This window comes from Heteronotia binoei, chromosome 21, assembly GCF_032191835.1.
Source record: "Heteronotia binoei isolate CCM8104 ecotype False Entrance Well chromosome 21, APGP_CSIRO_Hbin_v1, whole genome shotgun sequence".
NCBI lineage: Eukaryota > Metazoa > Chordata > Lepidosauria > Squamata > Gekkonidae > Heteronotia > Heteronotia binoei.
In genome coordinates, this window is record NC_083243.1 from 171440782 (window position 1) to 171455804 (window position 15023).

Consider the following 15023-nt stretch of genomic DNA (forward strand, 5'->3'; position numbering starts at 1 on the left):
AAGCCACCTTTTACCATCTTAGGTGGGTAAGACAGTTGGTTCCCTGCCTCGAGCGCAGCGACCTGGCAACTGTGTTCCATGCTACGGTCACCTTGAGATTGAACTACTGTAATGCCCTCAACATGGAGCTGCCCCTGTCCCAAATCCAGAAACTGCAACTGATGCAGAACGCAGCAGCCAGGCTGCTATTGGGGCTCTCCAAGCGGGAGCACATACAGTCTGGACTGTGGATGCTGCACTGGCTGTCGGTGGCATACTGGATTTGCTACAAGGTGCTGGTTATTATCTTTAAAGCCCTATATGGCCAAGGACCTGCCTACCTTAGGGACTGTCTCTCCCCACATGTTCCCCAGAGGGTACTTAGATCAGGAACACAAAATCTATTGTTGATCCCCAGGCCGAGGAAGGCAAGACTGAAAACAACTAGAGAAAGAGCCTTCTCCATCGCTGCCCCCGACTGGTGGAACCAACTGCCTGAGAAGGTCAGAGCCTGGTGGGACCTTACCCGCTTCCACAAGGCTTGCAAAATAAGATTATTTCAGTTAGCTTTTAACTGAATGACAACCACTGCTGCAATATTAGATCCAATTGGATGTCCAAGAACACTGAATGCCATCTTTAAATCATATGGAATTAGCACCAAATTGTTTAAACTGTTTTTAAAAAAAGTAATAATGTTTAATTTAACTGTTTTATGAGCCGCCCTGAGCCTGCTTCAGCAGGGAGAGCGGGATATAAATCAAATAAACTTAACTAAACTAAACTATTGCTGAGTCTCAAAAGTACCATTCTTGAGCAAGGTGATTGAATGAATGGTGGCTGGGCAACTTCAAGGATTCCTGAATGAAATTGATTGTTTGGATCAATAACAATTTGTTTTCAGGCCTGGTTATCAGAGTGAAATGCTCTTAGCTGGAGAATGACTTGCGACAGGTGATGGACATAGGGGAGTGCAACCCTTTTGACATTCCTAGCCTTCTCAGCAGTTTTTTGATACCATTACTGATAATATTATCCAGACTGCCATTTGAGTTTGGGGAAGGTGAAGGCCACACCCTAAATGTAATAATTATTAGGGCTGATAAAACTCATAGGCCCTAAATTACAGGCTAACTAAGAAAACAGGCTAAGAGCTTCAGCTCTTTTCTTTAGCTTACAAATAAACACACAGGTCTGATTTACCCTAAGGCCGAGGAAAATACCTTAAGGCTCTGCTAGGACACAACATAACAGTTATAGATAATTAGATGCTGAAGAGGCTGGGTCTATGAGAATACAGATTGCCATTTGGATAGATTTGTGGCCAGGAGGCGCTGCCTGCCTCTAGGGGTACCTCACTCGAGCTAAGGGGACCCCAAGCTATACAAAATAGAGTCTGACCAGAAACAGGCCAAGAAATACTTCATTCAAAATGAAGTAGAGCAGAGAGTTTGTTCTAGTCCCACCTAAAGGTTCCCTCCACACATGGCCCTTTTCCCTGCCCAAACGTAGTGAATAATAACGATGGGGACTGCTGATAAGTATTGCTCACACCCTATTCCTTAGCTACTGATCGATGGCCTCTCCCTTCAGCCCATTATTCCCACCTAGATGCTTCTATTCATCCGTATGATAATGCCTATCCTGTCTTTGTTAACCATACTGAGTTCTTTCCTCAGTGTCGAACCCAAACGGTACTAAACTATCTAGTTACACCCTGGCCCACCCGTTTAGTGAATATATCTATTATTCTCAAATAGGATTCGTTTCAGTGTGACCATCACCAGGCCATTAAGGACTCTATAGTCACTAAAGGGTCCTCCACCCCTCAGAACTCTATATAACCTGGGTAAACCCCCCATTTTGGTGAGCATTCTGTAGGTCACCATTTGCAGTCTGTACCCCCCATTACTCCTGTAATTGGGTCTATAGGGCTTGCTTCGCTGGTCATGCCCTTCTCTTCGATTTTCCTGCTGAACGGATGTCTACTCTTCTGGATCAGGTGACATAATCCTCTACAATGATCCCTAAATTCTCTATCAATAACCTCTACTCTTCCTAGCTTCTTGACTGTCTGTATTGTGTAGTTGTGTGTGTAAATGTATTCTTTTTACACATTTTAAGTAAGCATTATCTGTTTGCCGGGAGTATTACCTCCGTATTATTGAAGAAAAGATCCTTTGCTCCTAATTTGCTTTACCTAGTCTCCATATTGCTAATTTCCCCATTCTTAAAGAAGACTCAAAGCATTTCCTGTAATAAAGTGGTGTTCGAATGCAGACACTTCCTGAATGTCTGGATTACACGAGTGCACACGTGTCTTTCAGCTCTCAGAATGTAGAGGGAAGATTTTCAGCAGAACAACTCCATAATTTGGCCGTAAAAACTGATATAAAAAGAGTGTGTTTGTGTGTGTGGCTTTAGCTGAGCAGTCTATCTTTGTAGGTTGGCTTCTCCCATTTCACCTCATTCAGGCATATTAGGAAGATGCCCCGGCTATTCCACGAGGATTATGGTCTGCCCCAATCTGTGAGTATAGTCTGATTACAAGTGGCTAATATCTCGTAGCCCTGGCTGCCCTGAGGTAAGATAGTATGTATAGTGAAGCAGGGTCAAAAATAATGATAAAAAGGATATGCTGTTGTACATTATTGTATTGTTATGTATAGAAACTGCATTTTGTTTTGTTTTGTTGATGTATTTCATGGTTTTTTTCTTCTTTTTCTGGAGAAAATAAAAAGATGATTAAAAAAAAAAAGGAAAATAGCACCAACACATGTAGGCATATATAAAAGATCTTAAAAGAAGCACTTAGCCCCATTCCCCTGCCCACTGTTTTAAAAGGCAAGATAAAGAAAATTTCACAATAGTGTAGCAATGAGTCCTCTGAGAGTCGCTCACACTGAAGCAAGAGGTCAGAGTGAGCGGCTCGCCCTCTTTTGATGTTTTAGGATTAGACATTTCTCCCTGGACTGTGGAGTCTGGTACCCCTCCCAGCCGAAAAACCTTCCCAGCTCTCTTTTAGTGTTTAGAACTTGCATAGTGCACACCTGAGCTGGCGCGCAGTCACATAGCGTTAGGTTGTTGTTAAAATTGTTCCCTCATACCCCCCCCCCCCACCATCGGAGCTAGCGCATAGTCAGAAAGATGACCCTCCCTTAGGATTGACTAGGAAAATTGTTGTTTAGAGCAAAATTTGAAGTTTTGTGAAATCCCTGCTGGAGCTGATGCAAAGTTGGAAAGGCAGTGGAAGGTTTTGAGCAGCATTCATCACATTGAAGGCAGAGTGTAGCCAGAAAGGTGATGAGACATTGTGCAGAAGCTTGAATGGTAGATAGGAATAAGTTTTAGATTTTAGGGTTTTGCATAGAAATAGTGTATAGACTAAGACATAGGTTAGATAGCGTTAAGTTTTGTGGATAAGGTTTGGGTTAAGATAAGTTCAGTGCAGTGAGTGTGTTTGTAGTGTGTGAAGATGAGTCAGAAACCAGAATTAGACAAATTTGGGAAATGGTTGGCAAAACACAGAAAGAACACTTGGGAAGTCGGATCCTTCAAGGGTTCCGATCACCTCCAGTCCTTTAGGGATGCTTTTCAGAATTCATGTGAGAAAGGAAAGATGGCACAGTCCAAGAAGCATAAGCTGGCCACTTGGGGCATGTTTATTGCTCTCCAGGATGCCACCTCAGTTATTACCAAAATGCTTGCACAAAATGGGGTACTGAACTCCAGCCTTGCACAGCTAGAAAAAGAAACGAACAGCTTGTTAGAGGAAAATGACAAAGTAAAAGTGTAATGCAGACGCAATACCTGGCCATGTTAGAAGAAAAGGACAAGGAACGTGCCTTAATGCAAGAACAGTATCTAGCTATGTTGGAAGAGAAAGAGAAAGAATTGCTGGCATTAAGTGAAGAGAAGGAGAGAGAGTTGTCTGTGTTAAGGGAAGAAAAGGGTAGAGCATTGGCAACATTGTGGGATGAGAAAGAAAGAGAAGCGACTGAGCTGAGAGAAGAAAGAGACAGGGAGAAAAATATGCTGAAGGAGGAGAAGAGTCGAGAGAGCTAGTGATGTTTTGGGAAACCAAAGAGAAGGAAATAGTGGCTGTAAAATACAAATACCTAGCAGAAATGAAAGGAATGGGCAAGGAAATATGGGGGTATATAATGGGGGGGATTCCCACTTTCCCATGAATATTAATGACGGGTGGGAAATCTTCTGACATTGTTGAAATTTGTAACACAATGAAGAAAAAATTCAAAAATGTGGTTATTCATTATATTAAATATCTTTACCCATAACATTTAGAACTGTAATGATTTCACACTAACTGCAATGATTTCCACTAAGTTGCCTGAATAGAAATGTAGATTTATTTTTATGACTCCTCATTCATGGAAATTAATTATGTATGTTTATTGATAACATCACCACATCTTATTAACAGGAACTTAAAATTCTGGTTTGTTCTTTGATAAATAGATATGCTTGTATAACTACCCCTATTCTCTCCATTGTCTTTCATGGCCTTTTTTCGTATACTCATAATAATGGGCACTTAGGAAATATTTTTTTTCTCCAGTGACCTCTTCAGTGCATTTTTCACCTCTGTATTCCTCAAACTGTAGATCAAGGGGTTCAGCATGGGAATCATCAACGTGTAGAATATAGAGGCCATTTTGTCTTGGTCCGTGGAGTACTGGGATTTAGGTCGCATATACATGAAGAGGAGTGTTCCATGAAACATAGTGACTGCTGTGAGGTGGGAGGCACAAGTTGAGAAAGCTTTGAACCTCCCTGTGGCAGAATTGATTTGTATGATGGCAGTGACAATATAGAAGTAGGACATAAGAATTATTAAGGTCGAGACAAGGATGATTGTGGTAGCTAAAATGAATATTATTACTTCACTGATGTAAGTACTTGAGCAGGAGAGTCTGACCATTGGAGGAATATCACAGAAAAAATGGTTAATTATATTTGGCCCACAAAATGACAGCTGGAAAATACTTGCTGTTTCTGCCATTGCATTCACCAAGCCAACAACATAGGACCCTGCTACCAGCTGGACACAGACTCTGTGGGACATGACTGTCATATAGAGCAGAGGGTTGCAGATAGCCACATAGCGGTCATATGCCATTGCAGCCAAGAGATAGCACTCAGTAGCTGCAAATAATGTATAGAAAAACAATTGTGCTGCACAGGATGGAAACAAAATTACCTTTTTTACCGCTAAAAAATTTGCAAGCATTTTAGGGGATACTACAGAGGAATAGCAGGCATCCAAGAAAGACAAGTGACTGAGGAAGTAGTACATGGGTGTGTGAAATCGGGAATCAGTTCTGATTAATGTAATCATTCCAAAATTCCCCACTAAGGTCATAATGTAAACAATAAGGAACACAATGAAGAGAGGGACTTGGAGCTCTGACCGGTCAGTGATTCCCATCAGTATAAACTCCTTCAGACCTTGCACAGAATGATTATGATCACACATTTCTTCAGGGTTTCTGTTGGAATAAATACAGATATACATTCAAGGCAAATGAAAGATAAGCAAAAAAGAAAAAAGTTAGAATCCAATGGCACCTTTAAGACCAACAATTTTTTTTATTCAGGGTGTAAGCTTTCAAGTGCATGCACACTTTGTCAGACAATGAATGAGATACAGTGAACAGTGCTATATATAGGCAGTGGGCAGTGTGCCTATATATAGTAAATAGTGAAATTGTTTTTAACAGACTGAAAGGATAACAAGTTTGGTCTGGACATTATCTGCATGAGTTCAGTTGTGTGAGAAAACATCAAAGGCAATAAACATGTCAGAATTGGAGAATTTTGAACCCATGCAGATAATATCCAGACCAAACTTGTGTACCACTATACAATATACAATGGCTATACCACTTATTTCAAAATCACCTACCATATTTTTGGACCATTAGACGCACCGGACCATAAGACGCACCTTCGTCTACGTGTGAAAGAGGTATTAGCCATCTTCCGCTGTCCACGCCTCCCAGCACAGCTGTCGGGGATGCCATTGCAGCTTTCGAGCCGCCTCGGCCGGGGGCCGCACAGCCGGAGCCAGGCACGCAGGCGCGGAGGAAGCACGCCAGTGCCCGCGAAGCGCTGGGTTTGTGGTGGGGGCAGAGGGAGCAATCCCAGCGCTTGTCTCCCAGGGGCGTCAGAGCTGCACAGCCGGAGCCAGGCACGCAGGCGCGGGGGAAGCACGCCGGTGCCCACAAAGTGCTGGGTTTGCAGTGGGGGCAGAGGGAGCAATCCCAGCGCTTGTCTCCCGGGGGCGTCAGAGCCGCACAGCCAGAGCCAGGCACGCAGGCGCGGGGGAAGCATGCCGGTGCCCGCGAAGCACTGGGTTTGCGGTGGGGGCAGAGGGAGCTATCCCAGCGCTTGTCTCCCGGGGGCGTCAGAGCCGCACAGCCAGAGTGAGGCACGCAGGCGTGGGGGAAGCATGCCGGTGCCCGCGAAGCGCTGGGTTTGCGGTGGGGGCAGAGGGAGCTATCCCAGCGCTTGTCTCCCAGGGGCGTCAGAGCCGCACAGCCGGAGCCAGGCACGCAGGCGCGGGGGAAGCACGCCGGTGCCCACAAAGTGCTGGGTTTGCAGTGGGGGCAGAGGGAGCAATCCCAGCGCTTGTCTCCCGGGGGCGTCAGAGCCGCACAGCCAGAGCGAGGCACGCAGGCGCGGAGGAAGCACGCCGGTGCCCGCGAAGCGCTGGGTTTGTGTTGGGGGCAGAGGGAGCAATCCCAGCGCTTGTCTCCCAGGGGCGTCAGAGCCGCACAGCCGGAGCCAGGCACGCAGGCGCGGGGGAAGCACGCCGGTGCCCACAAAGTGCTGGGTTTGCAGTGGGGGCAGAGGGAGCAATCCCAGCGCTTGTCTCCCGGGGGCGTCAGAGCCGCACAGCCAGAGCCAGGCACGCAGGCGCAGGGGAAGCATGCCGGTGCCCGCGAAGCACTGGGTTTGCGGTGGGAGCAGAGGGAGCTATCCCAGCGCTTGTCTCCCGGGGGCGTCAGAGCCGCACAGCCAGAGCGAGGCACGCAGGCGTGGGGGAAGCATGCCAGTGCCCGCGAAGCGCTGGGTTTGCGGTGGGGGCAGAGGGAGCTATCCCAGCGCTTGTCTCCCGGGGGCTGCAGGCCCCCTCCCCCCGCCTCATCTCCTTTTTTTCAGTATTCGCTCCATAAGACGCACGCACTCCCCCCACACTTTTTTGGGGGGGGGAAGTGCATCTTATGGTCCGGTATATTATTCTTGTATTGTAGCAGCCAGACAGTACAATTGCCATGTGTCTCAATTTAGAGCCTGATATATGCTGATGAATCTATAGGTTCCCTTCATTTTCAGAAATTAAACCTGAAACAAGGTTTGCAGAATTGATGATGCTCCTTCTTTAAATGTTTTGCTTAAATATTGAAAACCAATTAATTAAATAAAGAAATACTAAGCACTAGCACATGCATGAAGCTGCATACCTCGATACTCAGCTTCATATGATGTTGATTGCTGGAAACTATACAGGTTCCAGGAGAATTATTTGTGTTTGTTTAATCTTGCATAATTCCCAGTCATTCTCTTCCACCTTACTTGTAGAAGAGAATAACCGTTTTTGCACACAGCTTACCTCGCAGTCACAATCCTGTTCCCTCTACAGCGTCTGTCGGATTTCCCACCATCTGCGCTGGAGTTACAGGAAGTGCCGCGGCTTTTGTGCAGCAAACGTAAACTGTGTTTTAGCGTTTGCTTATATTTGATTGATTTGATTATACTGTTTTCTTCTCCTTCACTTGCAAGTATTATAAAGGACAGGTGAATGCTGTGTGTGGGTGTGGGTGGGGAACCAGTTCCCAGATCTTATAAACAAGACACAGAACTGGATCCAGACTAAATTTTCTACTAACTGAAGGGGGTGGGGTAATTTTCACCAATTCTCACTTCCTGCTCTAGACTTGCTTACCAGGTTTTTGCTTGGGGATCTTCCATCCCCCAGTGATGTTTCGGGTGAGATCAGCAGGATGCTGCAGAAGAAGGGGAGGCAGGAACATTATTTTCCACTGAAAATTGGTAGCAAAAAGAAATAATTTTTAAAACAACTGCAATAGTATGTTTACCAAAAAAAAAAAAAGTAAGTAAGTAAGTAAGTAAAATTTTATTTGTATCCCGCCCTCCTTCGCCAAAGCAGGCTCAGGGCGGCTAACAACATCCATAAGCAAATACAATAAATAAAAAACATTAAATTACATTTTTTAAAAACCAGTTAGTACTTAATTAAAACATTACTAAATCTAACATTAACATTGTTGTTGGACGCTATCCCTGTCAGTTGACATAATAATAACAGGGTCCCTGAACCAGATCGTTTTGGCATTTTCCTTGTTACAACTATAATTCAGCAATTCATGAACGCCAGCTTGAAGAGGCTGGTCTTGCAGGCCCTGCAGAACTGATCAAGGCTCCGCAGGGCCCGCACCTCCTCTGGGAGCTGATTCCAAAGGTATGGGGCCGCGGTAGAAAAGGCCCGAGCGCGGGTATTCTGAAGTTTGACTTCTTTTGGCTCAGGGATGGTCAGTTTGTTTTTCCCTACTGACCTCAGTGCTCTCTGGGGCTCGTACGGGGAGAGACGGTCCCTTAGGTAAGTCGGTCCTCGGCTGTATAGGGCTTTAAAGGTAATGACCAGCATTTTGTACTGGACCCGGTATACAATCAGCAGCCAGTGCAGTCCACGTAGCCCCAGCCATATATGCTCCCACCTTGGGAGACCTAGCAACAGCCTGGCCGCCGCATTCTGCACTAGCTGCAATCTCCGGGTCCGGCACAAAGGCAGCCCCATGTAGAGGGCGTTACAGTAGTCCAATCTTGAGGTGACTGTCGCGTGGATCACTGTTGCTAGGTCCCGATGCTCTAGGAAAGAGGCCAGCTGCCTCGCCCGCCTCAGATGAAAGAATGCTGACTTGGCAGTGGCTGTTATCTGGGCCTCCATTGATAGTGAAGGCTCCAGTAAAACACCCAAGCTCTTTACCTGCTGCGCCGCCTTCACCATCAAAGGCCGGGAGAGATATTTCCTTCCCCAGAGCGCCACGACCCACACAGAGAACCTCGGTCTTCGCTGGGTACAACTTCAGCCCACTCAGCCTAAGCCACGTAGCAACAGCCTGTAGAGCCCGGTCCAGATTCCCCGGGACAGAGGCGGGCCGGCCTTCCATTAGCAGATAGAGCTGGGTGTCATCTGTGTATTGATGGCAACCCAGCCCAAACCTCCGGGCAATCTGGGCAAGGGGGCGCATATAGATGTTAAATAACATCGGGGAGAGAACAGCTCCCTGAGGCACCCCACACTCTAGTGTGCGCCTCTGGGACCGCTCATCCCCAATCGCTACCCTTTGTCCCCGACCCAAGTGAGACGTATGAAGCACACCTAAGATATGCTTAACTGGTAAAATGCTAGGGAAACTCCAACTATCAGTTTCTAAAATCATTACCACTTTTTTCAGTATTCCTTTTGATGGCTGCTCATATGTCCCATTTAAGGTACAAACATCAAATCAAGACGATGGACAGCTGATATTTTGACAAGTGTAAATATTAATCTTTTTGATATATATTGCTACTGGCGCTCAATTCTATGAAGTTCCAAATTATACTGTATATCCTGTGTTCAGTGGGACATACTCTCAAGTAAGTATGCTTAATATTGCAGCCTTAGTTTTTCCTCCAGCATTAGCTAATTCTATGAACACTTCCAAGCTTTATAAACTTGGACTAAACAAAACAAAAAACATATTATAGACTGGGCCTGCTACCACCCAACTGGGAAGAGACCCACTGTCTTTTCTCTGCACTTCTCCCAGAAACTAGAATGCATGTTTTATCCTGCAGCTGCTAGTATCATAGATTAAAATTAATGAATGTTCAATAACCAACTGTTCCTCCACTTGTCAACAAAAGACCTCCACCTGGTAAAAGGCTACCTCTGAATTTCATTTCCCACCTCCTGATCTTATAGATCTTAATTATGTTTTTTTTTTGTTTCTGAAGTGTAAGTGATAGGGTTGCTAAGTCCAATTCAAGAAATATCTTATGGCCTCTGGGAGAGCATTCCACAGCATTGGTGCTGCCACTGAGAAAGCCCTAGCCCATGCAGAACTTAATCTGGCCTCCCTTGGTCTGGGGACGGATAGCAGAATTTGAGCTCTTGAATGCAGTGCTCTCTGGGGAACATATGGGGAAAGGTGGTCCCATAGATAGACAGGTCCTCAGCCATAGAGGGCTTTAAAGGTCAATACCAGCACTTTGAAACTGACTCAGTACACTATAGGCAATCAGTGCAACTCTCTCAGCACTGGTTGAATGTGCTCCCACATCCCAGCTAGTACTGAGTAAGAAAGACCAGTTATTTGACTCACTGTAGGATAACGTCATGTGTTCAGATGCTGTTAGCCACTTGGAAGACCTTTTAGTTTGGTAGATTTTGAAAGCAATCCTAAACACATCTACTCAAAATTTAACTATGGTCTATTCAATGGACTTACCCCCAGGAAGGTGTTTTTAGGATTGTGCTGGAAAGAAATCAAAGAAGTAATTTTCTTTCAGATTATGCCATGTATTTAAAGTTTGCACTAGATATGGTGACATTTATGTATTTTTAAAAGTCAGCTTAGCTATCCAGATAAAAGATTTCGACAGAATATGAGCCTAGCTGAGACAAAGCTAGGCTGAAAATACTTACCTGCAAAGAGAAAGGACTGTCATTCTTGTGTTCTGACAAAAAAAAAAATCCATTATATATAGCATACATAGACAGTACTAATAATTGGTTCAGTGGGAACTGAGAATTCAGTCTGCAGTATAATATCAGCTGAAGCCCAGATGGATTTATTAAAATGTTCTTAATCTCCTCCAGGTCCAAACCCAGTAGACTTGTTGTTTACAAAAGATTTGTTGAGGCCCAATGGATTTGCCTGTTCATTATATCAACTAGTCTACAGTGAAATATCATAAAATAACAAAAATGCCAAACTTCTAGTGTTTGTCGCAATGAAATGGTCACACCACAATGTTTAATACAAGTTTTGGCCAGGCCTTTTTCTTCCAAAAAAAGCCCTGGTTTTAGATGTCTTAAATGCATGTTTTAGGTCTTTCATATGTATATTTCAAATTAATATTACATTATTGTTAACTAATTGTTAACAATGAAATAGTATAGGAAGGTATGAATTGGTAATAAATTATTTCTTTTTAAAAACTGGTTAAGAGTACCAGTTTCCTTGCTACCAGTCCTATGTCTGGTAGCAAGGAATTGTTCAGACAGTGACATGTCTCTATACTCAGACTTCAAAAAAAGCTGACAGTTACAATAACTCCATGGCAGTACCAAAAGGGAACAGAATTTTATTTGCACGTAAGCCACACCTTGTATGGAGCCTTCTAGGTCATAACCATCCACAGCCAGCAACCAACAATTCAAGCAAAAGCTATAACTAAATAAAAGGCTTTTTACTTTAAGGGATCATGTTAAAACAACTATACAATGAGGAAACTTCAACAAATTCACAACTGTCCAGGATATAACACCCCTTTTTTTCTAAGACACAATCAGCAGTGTCATTTCAGAGGTTGTTTGTAATAAATTTTAACACACATAGCCCTGGGGATCCTGCTTCCTAGTAGGGTTACCATTTCCCAGTTTGGGCACTGGATCCTCTGATTTGGAGCCCTTTCTCCCACTTCAGGGCTATCATAAAGCAAGGGGGGGGGTGGCTGCTGGGCTCTCCTTTATACCCTATGTAAGACTGGCTCTCATAGGGTATAATGGATAATTGATCCGTGAGTATCTGGGGCTTGGGGGGGGGCTGTTTTTTGAGGTTGATGCACCAGATTTTCAGCATAGCTGTTGGTGCTTCTCCTCAAAACTCCCCCAAATTTCAAAAAGATTGGACCAATGTTATGAGCCACAGAAGAAAGTGCCCCCATCCTCCATTACTTCCAAAAGACATTTGAAAGGAATGTAGTCCCTTTAAATGTGACAGCAGCTCACTGTCAAGCATGGCTAATTCCTATCGATAATTGATTGCTTTAGGGTCCTGTCAAAGTCTAGTCTGGGAATTTTTATGGAGGACCCAAGTCTCTGAATTTGTTTACATTTCAATAAGTTGTATACTACATACAATAAGTTGTATACTACATACTATTCTGGTTAGGTTTTTCAATGGATATATTTGTATGTTAGCTCCAGATTTAGAGGAAATATATTACTGGCTTTGAAGAAGAATTACATTTGAAATGGAATCTCACCAGTATTCCATGGTTATTGCTATTTTTGCCGTCTGTTTGTGTCTACAGGCTGCTTAAGTATTTTCTGGCAAACTAGTGCATATCCGATGAAAGCCTTTACCAGTTGGAAATCAACATACTTTTTTTCTCAAAAACATTTGCTACATAATATTTTAAATAAAACAAGTACAAAGCCATTTGTTCCAAGTTTAGCACTTAAGGACTTATAACACCAATCCATTGTGCAAATGTTGGAAAGCCACATCAGATAATTACTGAACATCGACCTGCTTTCAAAATCGTCAAATGTCACTGTTTTTGACATCTGTCTACAGCTACTGGCTGTTTGAGTATCATCCTGAACCTGGCTTATAGCCATTGCAAGCGTCCATTGTTTTGAAGTCAACTTGCCTTCATGATCTTCTAGCATCTTTGGAAAAATCACTTAAAGAGATATTTTGGTGGACCATGGAGTACAAGGAGAATGTCCATATGATTATATGAATATTGGACTTACTTTCTGGTGAATTATTGTATTTAGACTTATGTAGTCTTTGGTAACATTGTTTTGATTTGTGCTTATTTGTGCTTTGCATAATTTGTTTATCAGAATATAACCAGAGTGGTGTTTATCGTGGTGTGTTTGCCCTTAATTTAACTTAACAATACAAACCCAGCCACCATACCAAGCCACAGGCCAGACCTTTCATTCTGGAAATACCAAGGTGAGATTCACATAGCTGAGTCAAAACCTGCTTTCTCTGTTTCCAAGTTTCCCCTACATGAGGCATCCCACATTAAATCCCAATCATTCTAAAAAAAAAAAATGGTTGTAAAGCTTCATCCTAGATTTTCTCTGACCACCCATTCTGTATTCATCCTACAGTAGGTGCCATCTCCATACCTCTGCATGTTTTCCTTCTGATGCACTCAGTTGTCACAGGAGAGCCACTGAGCAATCACACAACTAAGATCAGATCTCCTAAGTCTGGTACTTATGTAGGAGAGTCAGGCAATGGCAATCTATTGCATGCAACAACATCTAAGTGCTGGCCACCTGCTGAGAATCTGATCTCATATTGATAGGAAGCTAATGTTAGGGCTCACCACTGTATCCTACTTGAGGCCATTGGAGGTACAGGTATATGTTCATCCAAAAGTGTGAGCAGTGGTTTATGGTCGGTAAGAATGGTGAAGACATGGCCATACAAACAGTGATAGAATTTTTAGATTCCGAAAGTGACCTCCAAGGCCTCTTTGTCAAGCTGGGAATAATTCCTTTCTGCTGGAACCACAGTACAGGATGCAAATTCAATTGATTTCTCTGAGATGTCTGGGTATAAATGGGACAAAACTGTTCCATACTGGGAGGCATCACAAGCCAGAACCATTGATAATCAAGGATCAAAATGCGTTAGCACCATTGAAGATTGCAGCAGAATCTTTGAGGTTTGAAATGCTACTTCTTGAGCTGTCTCCCATTTCCATGAAATAGTCTACTTTAATAAACTGTGCAATGAGGCCAATCTTGTAGACAGTCCAGGCAAAAACCCATGATAATAGTTCAAAAGGCACATATATGTTTTAATTCTTAAACACATGTAGGTTGTGGCTTCAACAATAGCCCTTACCTTGTCATATACTGGAGGGATCCCTTCTGCATTAATAATATGCTCCAAATATTATCCTGAGATCAGAAAAGAACATTTACTCTTCTGTAGTTTGAGTCCTGAATTTTTGGAGTCTCTCCAATAGCACCTTCAGTATATTTAAATGACTTTCTTGATCTACACCAGATATCAGATTATCATCGAGATAGACTAAAACATTCGGGATCCCTTGTAACATCCCCTCCATGAAACATTGAAATATTCCAGGAGCAGAAGACACCCCAAATGAAAAGCATGTATACCTAAATTACCCATGATGAGTGTTAATTGTAAGCAAATCCTTAGACTTTCCATCAAAAATCAGTCATTGATAAGCATAACTAAGATCTAGGGTGTGGTCAGATGGGCAGGTTGCCGGTTGTCAATCAGACAGTGCCCCCTAAGCTGGCATCATACCACCACAGGCCCATGGTTGGTTGTTCACATAACTAACATGCTGTAACCATGGACCTGCAGTTGGGTTGGCTTATTATTTTTTTAAGTTCAGCTGTGCTTGTGCAGAAGCAGACAAGCACTGCTGGCTGGTTCTATGGGGGGTGCTAAAGTACACATCAGAGTGGGATTGACAAAAAAAGAATACACTGGAAATGAAGTTGAATGATCACACTGCTCATGTGTTTCCATGGTATGTCTGGATGATCAGACACCTGGAAACCCATCTGGAAGCACTTCATGTAGGTAGCCACTAGAATTTGTCAAAGGCTATTTAATTCTCTTGGGAATCATTTTAGTGCAAGGCAGGGATGAGTAGGGCACAGGAGCCACATGTACATGTTTGATCATGCCCATTTGATCTGGAGAGGAGGAGTGGGCATGTCAGCTCAAATTGCTCATGTGATCACACCCCTAATTTGGAAATGCAGTCCCTCCCACTAAGGATGCAAATAAGCCTTCAATTTTAGGAAGAGGGTAATGATCCAGCTTTGCAACTCTGTTGATTGTGACTTTATAACCTCCACAAATTGCACCAATCCATTTGCCCTAACTTCAAGTACAATTGCGTTGGCCCAGCATGAAAATTGGACTGGTTCCAAAATACCATCCTTCTCCAGGCACTGCAGTTCTGCTTCCGCTTTACTGCACATATGACAC

General features: G+C 43.6%; 1 protein-coding gene across 2 annotated transcripts; it reads right to left on the reverse strand.

Moving 5' to 3' along the window:
- Positions 1-4534: 4534 nt before the first annotated feature.
- On the reverse strand, positions 4535-13498 carry LOC132589777 (olfactory receptor 5AR1-like). Of its 2 annotated transcripts, none has more exons than XM_060262510.1 (2): positions 13466-13498; positions 4535-5437 (listed from the first exon to the last, which is right to left on the reverse strand). In XM_060262510.1, exons 1-2 carry the CDS (start codon positions 13466-13468, stop codon positions 4535-4537), a joined length of 906 nt encoding a protein of 301 aa, XP_060118493.1. In that variant the 5' UTR covers positions 13469-13498. The 2 variants fall into 2 exon arrangements, with proteins under 2 accessions (XP_060118493.1, XP_060118492.1); XM_060262509.1 differs by lacking the exon at positions 13466-13498 and adding an exon at positions 5958-5979 and having other exon boundaries at positions 4535-5448.
- Between the last annotated feature and the right edge of the window lie 1525 nt (positions 13499-15023).